Below are 12,652 nucleotides of genomic sequence, written 5' to 3' on the forward strand. Positions count from 1 at the left end.
AACATTGAGGTTAGAATTCATAACTTCACGTAGACTACCCAAATCCCTTACCCTTAAATCAATCCCAGTGACTTTTCAATCGTAGTCATTAATTTTATGTATATTTATCGAAATGTAATTTATCAACTACACAAATCATTAAATACAAACGAATCAATAAATACGATTTAGTATAATACCTATTTATTTTGGGACAGGATTGTTTACACTGGTGTAAGTATAATAAATCTTACACTTAATCTTAATCGCTGATTTTTGTCCATCAAATACCTTCAATTAATTGGATTATTCTCATTAATTAATTATTGATTCTCAACAAATTATAAATATAAGATATTAAAAATTAACGATTAAGATTGTGTGTAAGATTTATTATTGTTATACCTGTGTAAGAAGATCTTGCCCTTAATAATTACTTATTATCGATATAAGAATAGTAATTCTTATACTCAATCTTATCCATTGATTTATTTGTATTTAATGGGTCACATATTTAATAATTTACAGCAAGCGTGGTTTACTTACACATATATAAAAATAAAGGGATAGTATCTTCTTACACTAGCGTAAGAATAATAAATCTTACACTCGATCATAATCGTTAACTTTTAATATCTCACGGATATAATTTATTGAATGGTTATAATTTTTAGTATCCAATTAATTATAGTGTATATTATTAAACGGCAAGTATATTTTTTTCTAATTAAATTAAAATTTAAAGAGAGAAAATATTGTCATATTCCAAACTTATGATATATCATAAGCCTTGATGATTAAATATACAATAATATTTATAAATGATATATCCATGAGTAATTATTGGTAAAAAAAAATTGAAATATTCCAATCGGTTCATTGCTTCGCAACTAATCCGATTCGGAACGGATCCAATTATTGGTAAAAATTGAAGTCAATACATTTTTGTTGACATTATTCAATTTTATCAGCCAAGCCATCCGTATTTACTAATATTTTTCATTTTCTTAAGAATGGAATTGGGAATGAGATACTCTTTAAATGTATCATTCGTATTAATTAAACGATATTTTTTTAAATATATAAATGTTGGGGATATTGTTTCTCATGTTACATGAGATAATTTGTTTCATGTAACACCAAAAATGAGTAAGTCCCACTTTTTTTTTTCTATTTTTCCCTAATTGGGTCCCATCTTTTTTTGTATATATTGCAAGAGATAATTTGTCTCGTGCAACATGAGAAACAATATTTTCGTAAATATTATATAATAAAAAAAACCAGCTGCTAATGATAATTAGCTCAACTTGCAATCCAGTGGTGCCAATGCAAAGTCTAAAGTGTAAATTCATGTTGGCAATTTTTCACCAAAATTTCATTAGATTTTTTTTATTTTTTTTGGAGGTTGTTATGTGCGCTGTTTCTGGAATAATACGGTCTCCCCATTTGTAAGTTCCATTGAAAAATATTGGTAAAGCGGTGACAAGTCTTAGTTTCAGAATAAAACATCATCACTTTCTTAAACTTTTTATTTACAAAAAAGAGTGAAAAAAGAATATGATGCTCTTATCCTCTATAATTTCTATACTTGCACGATATCATGGAGACTACAATTTGACTTGAACAGAATATTATAGTGAATATTACCAAAGCAATATGCTTCAATTTTTTATTTTTTTTTAAAAAAAATGAAGTGTGATATTAGAGCCGGCAAAATGGATTCGGTTTGGATGGCTAATTCGCCCCACCAACTAAACGAGGTGAAGCGGGCTGTGTTTTTCAACCCATCTCAAAAACGAGGCGGGACGAGCTAATTTTTTGACGGGTTGATGGCGAACATAAATGGGCCGAGACGGGTCAATATAAAATAGGCTCGGACTGTTAGACCAACCCGCCAAACAGAACGGGACGGGTTGTCTCATTTTTTGATGAGTTGATGGCGAGACGGGACGGGACGGGCTGCCAACTTTACCACCTATATACTGATATTTGAAAGTTGAAATCACAATAATCGATCACCATTTTATATTTTCTTTGCATACTACAGCCAAGTTAAACTCCATAATTAGTGGCATCCAAGCCCTAAAAATTAGGTGGAGTATTACTAATTATAAAATTTAAGAAAACTATCATAACATGTAAAAAACAACAAATAACTATTTTTAGTTGAATTGAACAATAAATTTGTCATTTGCATACTAAAATTAAAATAATCAATTAAGTTATAATACAATAGCAAAATTTTTAAATATCCATAAACTAAAACAATAAAAGTAAGAACTAGAACACCAAAGACATACAAGATTTGAAAATAACTAGAGATTTCAAAATATTAATCTAAAAAAGGATATTATAGTTGGAAGAATATATGCAGTTAGCATGTAAATATATTCTGTTTACTTGTAATCCTAGTAGTTTCCTATTTGATAGCTTGTTAGCATAGTTGTTGATATTGTTAGCATGCTGTTAGCCTATTTTCACGTACAGCTTTAGGTGATTAGTTAGTTAGTTTCTTTTCAAGTTTTGATAATTACTTGTATTTATTCTAAGCCTATTTAAAGGCAACTGATTAATGAAGCAAACCAATCATTTGGTACCATATTTTATCTTGGTATCAAAGCGATCCTATGAAATACTTCCGCAAACACAAGTGCGTGAGAAATGGCAGGAGAAAACAGCAGCGCACTGAAGCCATCGGATCCTGACTCTCCTTTTTATCTAGGAGGATCGGATAATCCAGGTGTGATTCTAACCATCGTGCAGCTGCGTGGAGAGGCCAATTATGATAATTGGGCCAAGTTAATGAAAAATACACTCAGTGCAAAGAACAAGCTAGGCTTCATCACTTGTGATGTGAAGAAACCAGAAAAGGATAACGCCGCGGAATGGCATGCATGGGTCCGGTGCAACTCGATGATAAATGGGTGGATTCACAACACAATCGACCCTCAGTTGCAACCGCTGATCAAATGTTTTGATGACGTCAAGGACTTGTGGGACGACTTAAAGGAGAGGTATGCTGTTCAGAATTTTCCTAAACAGTATCAACTCCGAGCTTCTCTCACACACACACGGCAGCAGGGAAGCACCGTTGGTGAATATTACACCAAACTCCGCGCGATCTGGGATGAGCTCGAAGGCAGGAAGATTTCCAAATCATGCGCGTGTGGAGATAATTGTGCATTGGCAAAAGAAATCGAAGAAGTTAGAGAACATGAACGAGTGTACCAGTTTCTCATGGGATTGGATGAAGCGTCATTTGGGAACTTACGTTCTCAAATTCTTAATGCTTCTCCTCTTCCAAATTTGAATAAGGTTTATGCAACTGTTACACATGAGGAAACACATCGCGCCATTGCACGCGGCCATGATAATCGAGGTGCTGTCGTTGGTTACGCAACGCATACGGAAACTGACGGAGGAAAAGCGGCTGCTGCGTCGCGCATGATTGTTGATCCCTCGGTTGCTCGCACACCGTGTCCACACTGTGGGAAGACTAATCATGATCCCTCCTGTTGCTGGAAAATTATTGGCTTTCCCTTTACCCGTGGTGCACCTCGCGGCCGTGGAAGGGGACGATCAGGTGGACGTGGGATGCATGAGCAAGCCTTCGCGGTGCAAGCTTCAGATGTTTTTCAACCAGGAAATACGTCGCAACCTTCAGCTCCTTCGTCGACAGCAAATGCAGCGCCTTATTCAACAACAAATGCAGCGCCTTATTCAACAGCAAATGCAGCAGCTTATTCAGTCTTCACTCCAGAAGTAGTGCATAAACTCATGACACTGGTGGATCACTCTCATCAGGCTACTGACAAATTATCTGGTAAGGCTATCAGACACAATGGCTTATTGATAGTGGTGTCTCGCAGCACATGACAGGTTCTTTGGAATTACTGACTAATGTTACAAAAATCAAACCCCTAGCAGTGGGGTTACCTAATGGTGCACTTACTCATGCCGAACAACAAGGGACAATGGTGTTTAATGATGAGTTCACATTGTCTAACATTTTATTTGTTCCTCATTTGCGGTGCAATTTGATTTCAGTTTCTCAGTTATTGCAGCAGAGTGATAATAAACTAATATTTACTAATGGACAATGTATTTTACAGGACCAAGCATTGATGAGGCAGACTGGATTGGGTGATGTTCATGCAGGAGTTTATGTGTTTCAACCAAAGCATGCTTCAGTTTCTACTGTGAGAATTCAGGAGTCTGCAGAGTTGTGGCACAAGCGATTGGGTAATCCATCCTATGAAGTTGTGTCTTTGCTTCCGTTGTTTTTCCATATGTCAGCTAAAATTGCAGCAACTAAAATGGCATGTACCATTTGTTGTCGTGCTAAGCACACTAGGACTATGTTTCATTCAAGTAATAATCGCAGTAAAGAATGTTTTGATTTAATTCACTGTGATATATGGGGGCCCTATCGCTCTTCTTCTTCAGGTTCACATTATTTTTTAACGATTGTTGATGATTTCAGTCGATTTGTTTGGGTATATATGTTAGCTGAAAAGAAGGAAACATGCGATCGTATTCAAAAAAAATTTGCTATGATCATAACTCAATTTGGAAAAAGGATAAAAATATTGCGTTCTGATAACGGTTCCGAATTTAAATCAAATAAATTGCTGCAGTTATATCATGATAATGGGACAATTCATCAAACATCGTGTGTTTATACACCAGAACAGAATGGACGAGTAGAGCGAAAGCATAGACATATTTTAAATGTATCTCGGGCATTATTATTTGAAGCTTGTTTACCCGTCGATTTTTGGGAAGAAAGTGTGCTTGCAGGAGTCCATTTAATTAATAGAACACCATCCAAAATTTTATTTGGTAGTACACCTCATGAAGTTTTATACGGGGAGACTCCAAATTATGAACACTTGAAGATTTTTGGATGTTTGTGTTATGCTAATGTTAGACCAAAACCTACGGATAAATTTGCTTCTCGCTCTCGCAAGTGCATGTTTATAGGATATCCGGTTACTCAAAAGGGGTGGAAATTATATGATCTGGAAAATAGAGAATTTTTTGTATGCAGGGATGTGAAATTCTATGAAGAAATTTTTCCTTTGGCTTCCTTATCATCGCATCAACCTGAGTTTTCATCTGCAATCCCTCCTTCCCATTAGACACAAAACATGTTGGTTGATTATCAGGCAGATGACGCTGATCACAATGGTATACTTTGGACGCATGCAGACGCCGATAATACTGGTGCACTTCAGGCACATACAAATGACGCTAGACATGCCGCACTTCCAAACCATGACGTTGGTCAAACTGGTGCAATTCGCGAGCAGGCAGGCGACGCTGATTGTCTAGCAACTTCTGAATCCGATACAGTTGACAGGGGGAGCAACGATCAGGTGCTTGTATTGCCACCAACAGTAGCAGAACCGCAACCAGTAGCAAGCCGAAACCAGCGATCAAGGAAAACTCTGGCATATCTTCAAGATTATGAATGCAATGCTATCGAAACACATAAATCTCTTCCTGCTACCCAAATCAGTCACTCTTCAAATGCAAGGTCAGGTATTAAATATCCATTATGTAATTTTCTTAGTTTATCTAAATTTTCTCCATCCCATCGTGCATTTGTAGCAGCAGCTCTTGATGCAGGATGTGAGCCTCGTCATTTTAAAGAAGCCATGCAAAATCCACAATGGGTAGAAGCTATGAGAAAAGAAATTAATGCACTAGAAGATAATGGAACATGGGCAGTCACGGTTTTGCCTTCTAATCGACGAGCATTACTTAGCAAATGGGTTTTCAAAATAAAATATCATTCTGATGGAACCGTGGAAAGATATAAGGCACGGTTAGTTATTGCAGGTAACCATCAGATAGAAGGCGAAGACTTTGGTGAGACATATGCGCCCGTTGCAAAAATGACTAGTGTTAGGACTCTTTTGGCTATTGCAGCAGCCAAGCAGTGGGAATTGCATCAACTGGATGTGCATAATGCGTTCCTAAATGGAGAGCTTAATGAACAGGTATATATGAAGTTCCCTCCAGGATTTAGCAATGGAACAAAAGATCAAGTCTGTCGTTTGAAAAAATCTCTCTACGGATTGAGACAATCTCCAAGAAACTGGTTTAGCAAATTGAGCTTATCACTTATAAAATACGGGTTTCAACAAACTCATGCAGATTATACCTTGTTCACATTCCAAAGAGGTGATATTTTTCTTGCTCTTCTGGTTTATGTTGATGATATAGTGTTGGCAGGAAATAATACTCAAGCATGCAATCAAGTCAAGGAATATTTAAACAAGTGTTTTAAAATCAAGGACTTAGGCAAGCTAAAATATTTTCTTGGAATTGAGATAGCCCGTAACAAAGAAGGGATATTTTTGTGTCGACGGAAATATGCTCTTGATATTTTACATGAAGCAGGTCTTAGTGGAAGCAAACCAGCTGTATCTTCTATTGAACAAAATCATAGACTTGGTCTTGTTGATGGCCCAGATATCGAAAATCCTGAGAGATATAGGAGACTGATTGGAAAATTGATTTATTTAAATATTACAAGACCATATTTGAGTTATGCTATACATGTCCTTTCTCAATTTATGCAGCATCCAAAACAAGGTCACTGCGATGCGGTCCTACGAGTGTTAAGGTATGTGAAACAAAATCCTGGTCAAAGACTTCTATTAAAAAGCACATGTGATCTCCGCATTCATGCCTATTGTGATTCTGATTGGGCCTCTTGTCCTCTTACAAGACGATCTGTTACTGGTTATTTTGTTATGTTGGGCACATCACCTATTTCATGGAGAACAAATAAGCAGGTCACAGTTGCACGTTCTTCTGCTGAAGCTTAGTATAGAGCTATGGCAGCTGCTACAGCAGAGTTAATTTGGTTAAAGGGATTCCTTGCGTCTCTTGGTGTAAATCATTCAACACCCATGCAGTTATTTTGTGATAATACAGCAGCTCTTCATATTGCCGCTAACCCCGTTTTTCATGAGCGAACGAAACACATTGAACTCGACTGCCATTTCGTTCGAGAACACATTCAGGCGAACACCATTGCTACTTCACATGTCCGCTCCTCCGCTCAGCTGGCAGATCTTTTCACCAAAGCTTTGGGACAATCTGTATTTCTTGCATTCCTTTCCAAGTTAGGCATTTCATTCTTACATGCTCCAACTTGAGGGAGAGAGTTGGAAGAATATATGCAGTTAGCATGTAAATATATTATGTTTCCTTGTAATCCTAGTAGTTTCCTATTTGATAGCTTGTTAGCATAGTTGTTGATATTGTTAGCATGTTGTTAGCCTATTTTTCACGTACAGCTTTAGGCGATTAGTTAGTTAGTTTCTTTTCAAGTTTTGCTAATTACTTGTATTTATTCTAAGCCTATTTAAAGGCAATTGATTAATGAAACAAACCAATCATTTGGTACCATATTTTATCTATTATATAATAAAAAACAAATAATATGAATAATTAGGCCATTTTGGTAAGTTAAATAAGTTTATTGTTTTCCAAATCATGAAGATTATTTTACTTAGTTAAATAAGTATTTCAAAAAGCCTAAATTGAACTTGTTTGTTAATTAAGTTACGTTAAAATAAACAAAAAATAGGCTAAGCCATATGTTATTGATAGGTTGCTTAACAAATTCTATCAATAATATGAACAAGCAAAAAGAATAACAATTATACACTAAATCAAAAAACTTCATTACTTTTGAACTAAAATAAGATTCACGCAATTATCATGGGTTAGGTTTTGTTTACTTGAAACGGTTAATTAACCTGATGTAATGGCTGGAGTAGTTTACCTGTTGATGCACTCACACTTAAATTAGATTAGCATTTAGCACAAGAAGATTAATGCTCTTGTATCCCAAAAAAGAAGATTGATTGTACAAAAAGAAAGAGTCAATGCTCCATCGTTAGGATTGCATACCCAATGAGTGGGGTTTAACCTTTTAGTAATAATATCTTACTTGTTAAGTTACCCAAAATCATTAGTCAAATTCATAATTGATATTAGTCCATAGTATTTAGAGTCATTTGAACGGGCTTGTAAAAAAAAATTATATTTTATTTATTTTAAAAGTACTTTTTATAAAAGGTGAAATTATTTAGATTTTGAAAAAATATTTAGCTTATTTCCAAAAAAAAAAAAAAAATATTTAGCTTTTAATTTTTTTTAACAGACATATAAACGAATTTTATAATGAAATATATATATATATATTTAAAAAAATAGCTATTGACTTAAAAAAATTCATCCAAACGGATTAGTGATCGGGGTTCAGGCAAGGATCTATGCTTATCGATTTGTAAGATCCAAGTAGCAGTTTAAAACAACTCACTTGAAATAAAAACAGAAGTTAACTGCTCAAAATGTCTAGCGGTAAGAATGAGAAAATTAGTATTATATATGATTAAAAAGAAGGGTGATTTTGTTCAAACGAGAAATGATCATCGACTCTTGGCGAGTTGTTTTCTTGTCAACTAGCACTACAGAATTTTTATATTACTTTTTACAAAAAATATTCTTACAATTTATTAAGTTTAAACAGCCTAACAGAAGTGACAATATTTCTTACTTTCTCTAAGGAGCACTAAAGACTTATATTTTCTTTTAATACTTGTTTTTTTTTTTTAGCTCCACTCCACCACAACCTAGAATCACATTTTATTGGTAATAAGGGTCTACTCTCATATTGCCCAACTTCATTTTTTCTTTTTCCCTTTTTACCGTTGAGAATAACTTTTCATTTTTTATTGAATGTTGGGATCTCTAATCTTTAATAATTTTAAAATGCGTTTAAAATGTTTCATATTGTAAAAACATAATTATCTCTTAAAGAAATATAAATGTATATGGAGTTAAGCAAAAAAAAAATAAAAAAAATCCTACTGTTATATCTATAAAAAATGAGAAAAATTATTCTCATATTATGGGCTTGTGCAAAATAATTAAAAAACTGAACTGAACCATGAACCAAACTGAATTACAGTTAAAGTAATCGATTTTTAAAATCAGTTCATGAACTGAACCAGTTTTTAAATAATCAGTTCATGAACCGAATCGATTTTCAGAACCAGTTTAATAACCGAACCGAATTTAATTTATTTTTAAAAATTTTATTTTTTCTTTTCAAAATAAGGTCGATCCGAACTGAACCTTTTCCAACCAAACCGAATCATTTTCGAACCGAATCAGTTTTGAATCGAACCGAACCATTTCTGAACTGAACCAAACCATTTCCGAACCGAATCATTTAAACCAATTCGGTTCGATTTTTTAAAAAAATCGGGTTCGGTTCGATCCATGCACATCCCTACTCATATTGTTGGAAAATAGCTTTTTCTCTACACATTCAGCGATTTTTGTATATTGAACCTCATCTATGATTGTATCTATAGTAGAAATCTCACCTGTAATTGTGTTTATAGTAGAAGAAAACTACTTTTCTATACTATGAGATTATTAAAGCCCATAAAAGATAATTTTATTCTCAGCATTTAAATCTTTTAAAATTTATTTAATGGAGAATAATTCATTAACAAATTTTTTTTACAAATTCCATTAAATATGACCGGTCATACACTCTTGATCGAAGAATAACCGATCATACTTAATGTAGTTTGTAAATAAAAAATTTATAAATACAATTTTACACTTATTTAATATATGTAAAATAGGAACACAAAATATAAAAAAGAAAAACTCAAAGGGACCGATTACGTTATAATATGAAATGGGGAATGAGAGAAGGGATCATCCTGGCGAGATTATGGCATGTCGCATTTGAGAGGACAATTGATATCCAGTTAGGACCTAGCTGGCAGCAAGGAACGAAGGAAGGAAGAGCCTGCTTCACCTTCATCTTCACCTTCCATCATCATGCCTTTTCTCCTCCCATCAAACCACTAACCAACACGTGTCACCCATCCTCGAACATCCAAACAGGACCACTTTTGTCCTCTTTTCTTGAACCATGAACCCCCCCGCTCCGCGACAACCACCACACCCCTCCTATTCAATCCTCCTCGTTAAACCCAAATCACTTTTCCCAATTTACCCTCATCCACCCCCCATTCACTTTCGCTCCCACATTTCCATGTTGTTAAATTTAAGAATACCTACAGTCTTATCCAAAACCCAATCTTTTTTTTTCTTTCATTTTTTAATTCTGTTTTAAGAGTGAGAATATTCTCACTGCTAAAAATTCTCACTACTAACTTACTACCTATCACATCACTATTGGATCAAAGAGAGAGAATGTTAAAAAGTTTTTAAAGAGAAAGAAAATGTTAATGTAATGGTGATTAAATAAGTAGTAAATTGGTAGTGAAAAATTTCAGTAGTGAGAGTATCTCTTCTTCTATTTTAATAATAAAAAAAAGCAAGCTAACCTTTATAAAAAGCACATCAAAGTAAATGGGTTTCTGAAGAATCAAAACAAAACAGAGTGATTGTAACTTGTAAGAAGAAGAAATCAAAAATCGAAAAAGCATGGCGAGTAAGGGCCAAAACTCCTACCGCTTCCTCCCCACCATGGACAGGGATTTTCCACTCTCAGATTCCTCCTTCGAATTCGACGAGTCCGACCTCTACAGCTCCGGCCGAGCTAACTCGCCCGAGTTTCGCAAACCTGTTCGTGCTTCTCGATTCCACAGTAACTCCGGTGGTGGACGCGTCGGAGCTCCGTCGTCTCTTCCGGTCAACGTCCCGGACTGGTCTAAGATACTAGGGAACGAGTACAGACAGAACCGGAGGAGGAACGACGACGAAGAAGCGGAGAGCGATGAGGAAGATGGAGGTGGTGGGAAAGTTCCTCCGCACGAGTTTCTGGCGAAGACGAGGATCGCTTCATTCTCCGTTCACGAAGGGGTTGGTAGGACTCTCAAAGGACGCGATCTCAGTAGGGTCCGAAACGCCATTTGGGCCAAAACCGGTTTCCAAGACTAGACCCGCAAATAAATTACAATAGAATCACCAAATAGACATTTTTGTTTTTCTTCACTCTCCTTTAAATTTTCCATTTTGTGGAGTCGTTTTATTTTTTTCCATGATCTTCCTACTTGTATAAGAGGAGATGAGGATCAATTATGAAATCCAAATCTGAGAGATTTTAATTCGCATCAATACACGATGTTATTGTTATCAACTTATCATTTCTATTTATGAAATTTTCTTTTTATAAATATTACCTTAAGTAAAATCTTATTTATTCCTTCTGCTCTTCTTGTGTTTATTTTTTGGTTAGCTTTCTTCCATTTCCAGGATTGAACCTTTGTATGTGATGATGATCAAAATCTGAGTGGTGAAATGATGGGTCCATTGTAGTAAAAGTAGTTCAATGATTGGTGGGGTTTGGGTTTTGTCGTAGTTGATGATGTGGTTGGGTTTAGGTTTGGGACCAAAAGCAAAGCCTATGACCCTATGTTCGACATTTGACAAAGACCCCATAACTGTTCACAACCAAAATTTGCCAAGATTGTAGGGGAGGGGGAAAAATGTGCATAGGTAATAAAACGTAGAAATCGGGCACTCGGTTTGTGTTTGATTTGGGGAGTGGGGACCAACGCAAGAGTGATTATTTTGTCACACTTGACAAAAAATTTGACAAAAAAATTTATGAGACTGCCACATCACCTTTAGCCGTTGTTGAAGAAGTCTGAAAATAATTAAGAGTTAAGATAAGATAATGCGAATTAGTTATATTTTCAGACTTCTTCAACGACGGCTAAGGGTGCAGCATGACATTTTAGCAAAATTTACAGTTAGCGTGACAGTCTGATAATTTTTTTTACAAATGTGACAAAATGATTACTCTTCCGGAGACCAACAACTCCGTTGCTCGTCTCTTTTTGCTCTCTGTTTGTTTTTAATAGTCGAAAATTCTGTAGTGTTATTTATCGTTCTGTTTCTGCATAATTGGTAACTTTGTACAAAATCTAACAATAAATAGTGTAAGAGTCACTGCAAAAGTATTCGCAGGCATGGTGCATAAAATCTAATTCAATTTTCAAACAGGGCCAAATGGCTAAATTAATTACCTGTCAGGCTGTCAGTCTAAATGATTATATATCAAGACCTTTCCTCCTTTTTTTTAATCAATATTATATCTATTAGCAATAATAATTGTCTGAGAACTAGTGGTGGTACCAAGTCAAGCAACGTATGCAGAGGATGGTCTAGTGAAATGGGGAATGTCGACATTATAAAGACTTAAAAAATGGTTTTTTTTTTTTTTTTGTTTCACGTCTCAGAATACCATATTCCTTCGATAACTTTGGTTGACTGAAGGTAAGGACAATTTTGTCATTATACAATGCTTTTGTTTGTTCGCTGAGGTCATAATGTGTAATTTTAATTTTTAAAATTTTATAAGTCTAGAATCACTTTGGTTTTTAAAAAAATATTATAACAGTGATTCAAGTTTTTTTTTTTTTCCGTGTAAAATGATGCATAATCCAAGATAACGAACAGGAAAAACAAATGGGGTCTCTTCCATTTTTTCACCTATTCCGAGTGTAAAGATTATAAAAATAATAATACAAAAATACAATGGATTTAAAATTTATACAAAATGATTTTTTATTTCAAAAATATCGAATATCTTTTTTACATCTTCAAGATCTTCCATTCTCAAAATGTCTTCTTGCCTGTTATTCAAGAGTTCTAA

The 12,652-nt window shown here is 34.8% G+C and overlaps 1 protein-coding gene across 1 annotated transcript; it reads left to right on the forward strand.

The window, feature by feature from the left end:
• The first annotated feature begins 10,417 nt into the window (after nt 1-10,417).
• Nucleotides 10,418-11,126, forward strand: LOC133318682 (protein S40-4). Its single transcript, XM_061520737.1, has one exon. It carries the CDS (start codon nt 10,477-10,479, stop codon nt 10,930-10,932), a length of 456 nt encoding a protein of 151 aa, XP_061376721.1. The 5' UTR covers nt 10,418-10,476; the 3' UTR covers nt 10,933-11,126.
• The last annotated feature ends 1,526 nt before the right edge of the window (nt 11,127-12,652 follow it).

This window comes from Gastrolobium bilobum, unplaced genomic scaffold (genome assembly GCF_033153095.1).
Source record: "Gastrolobium bilobum isolate Gb01-03AN ecotype WA unplaced genomic scaffold, APGP_CSIRO_Gbil_v1 utg1425, whole genome shotgun sequence".
NCBI lineage: Eukaryota > Viridiplantae > Streptophyta > Magnoliopsida > Fabales > Fabaceae > Gastrolobium > Gastrolobium bilobum.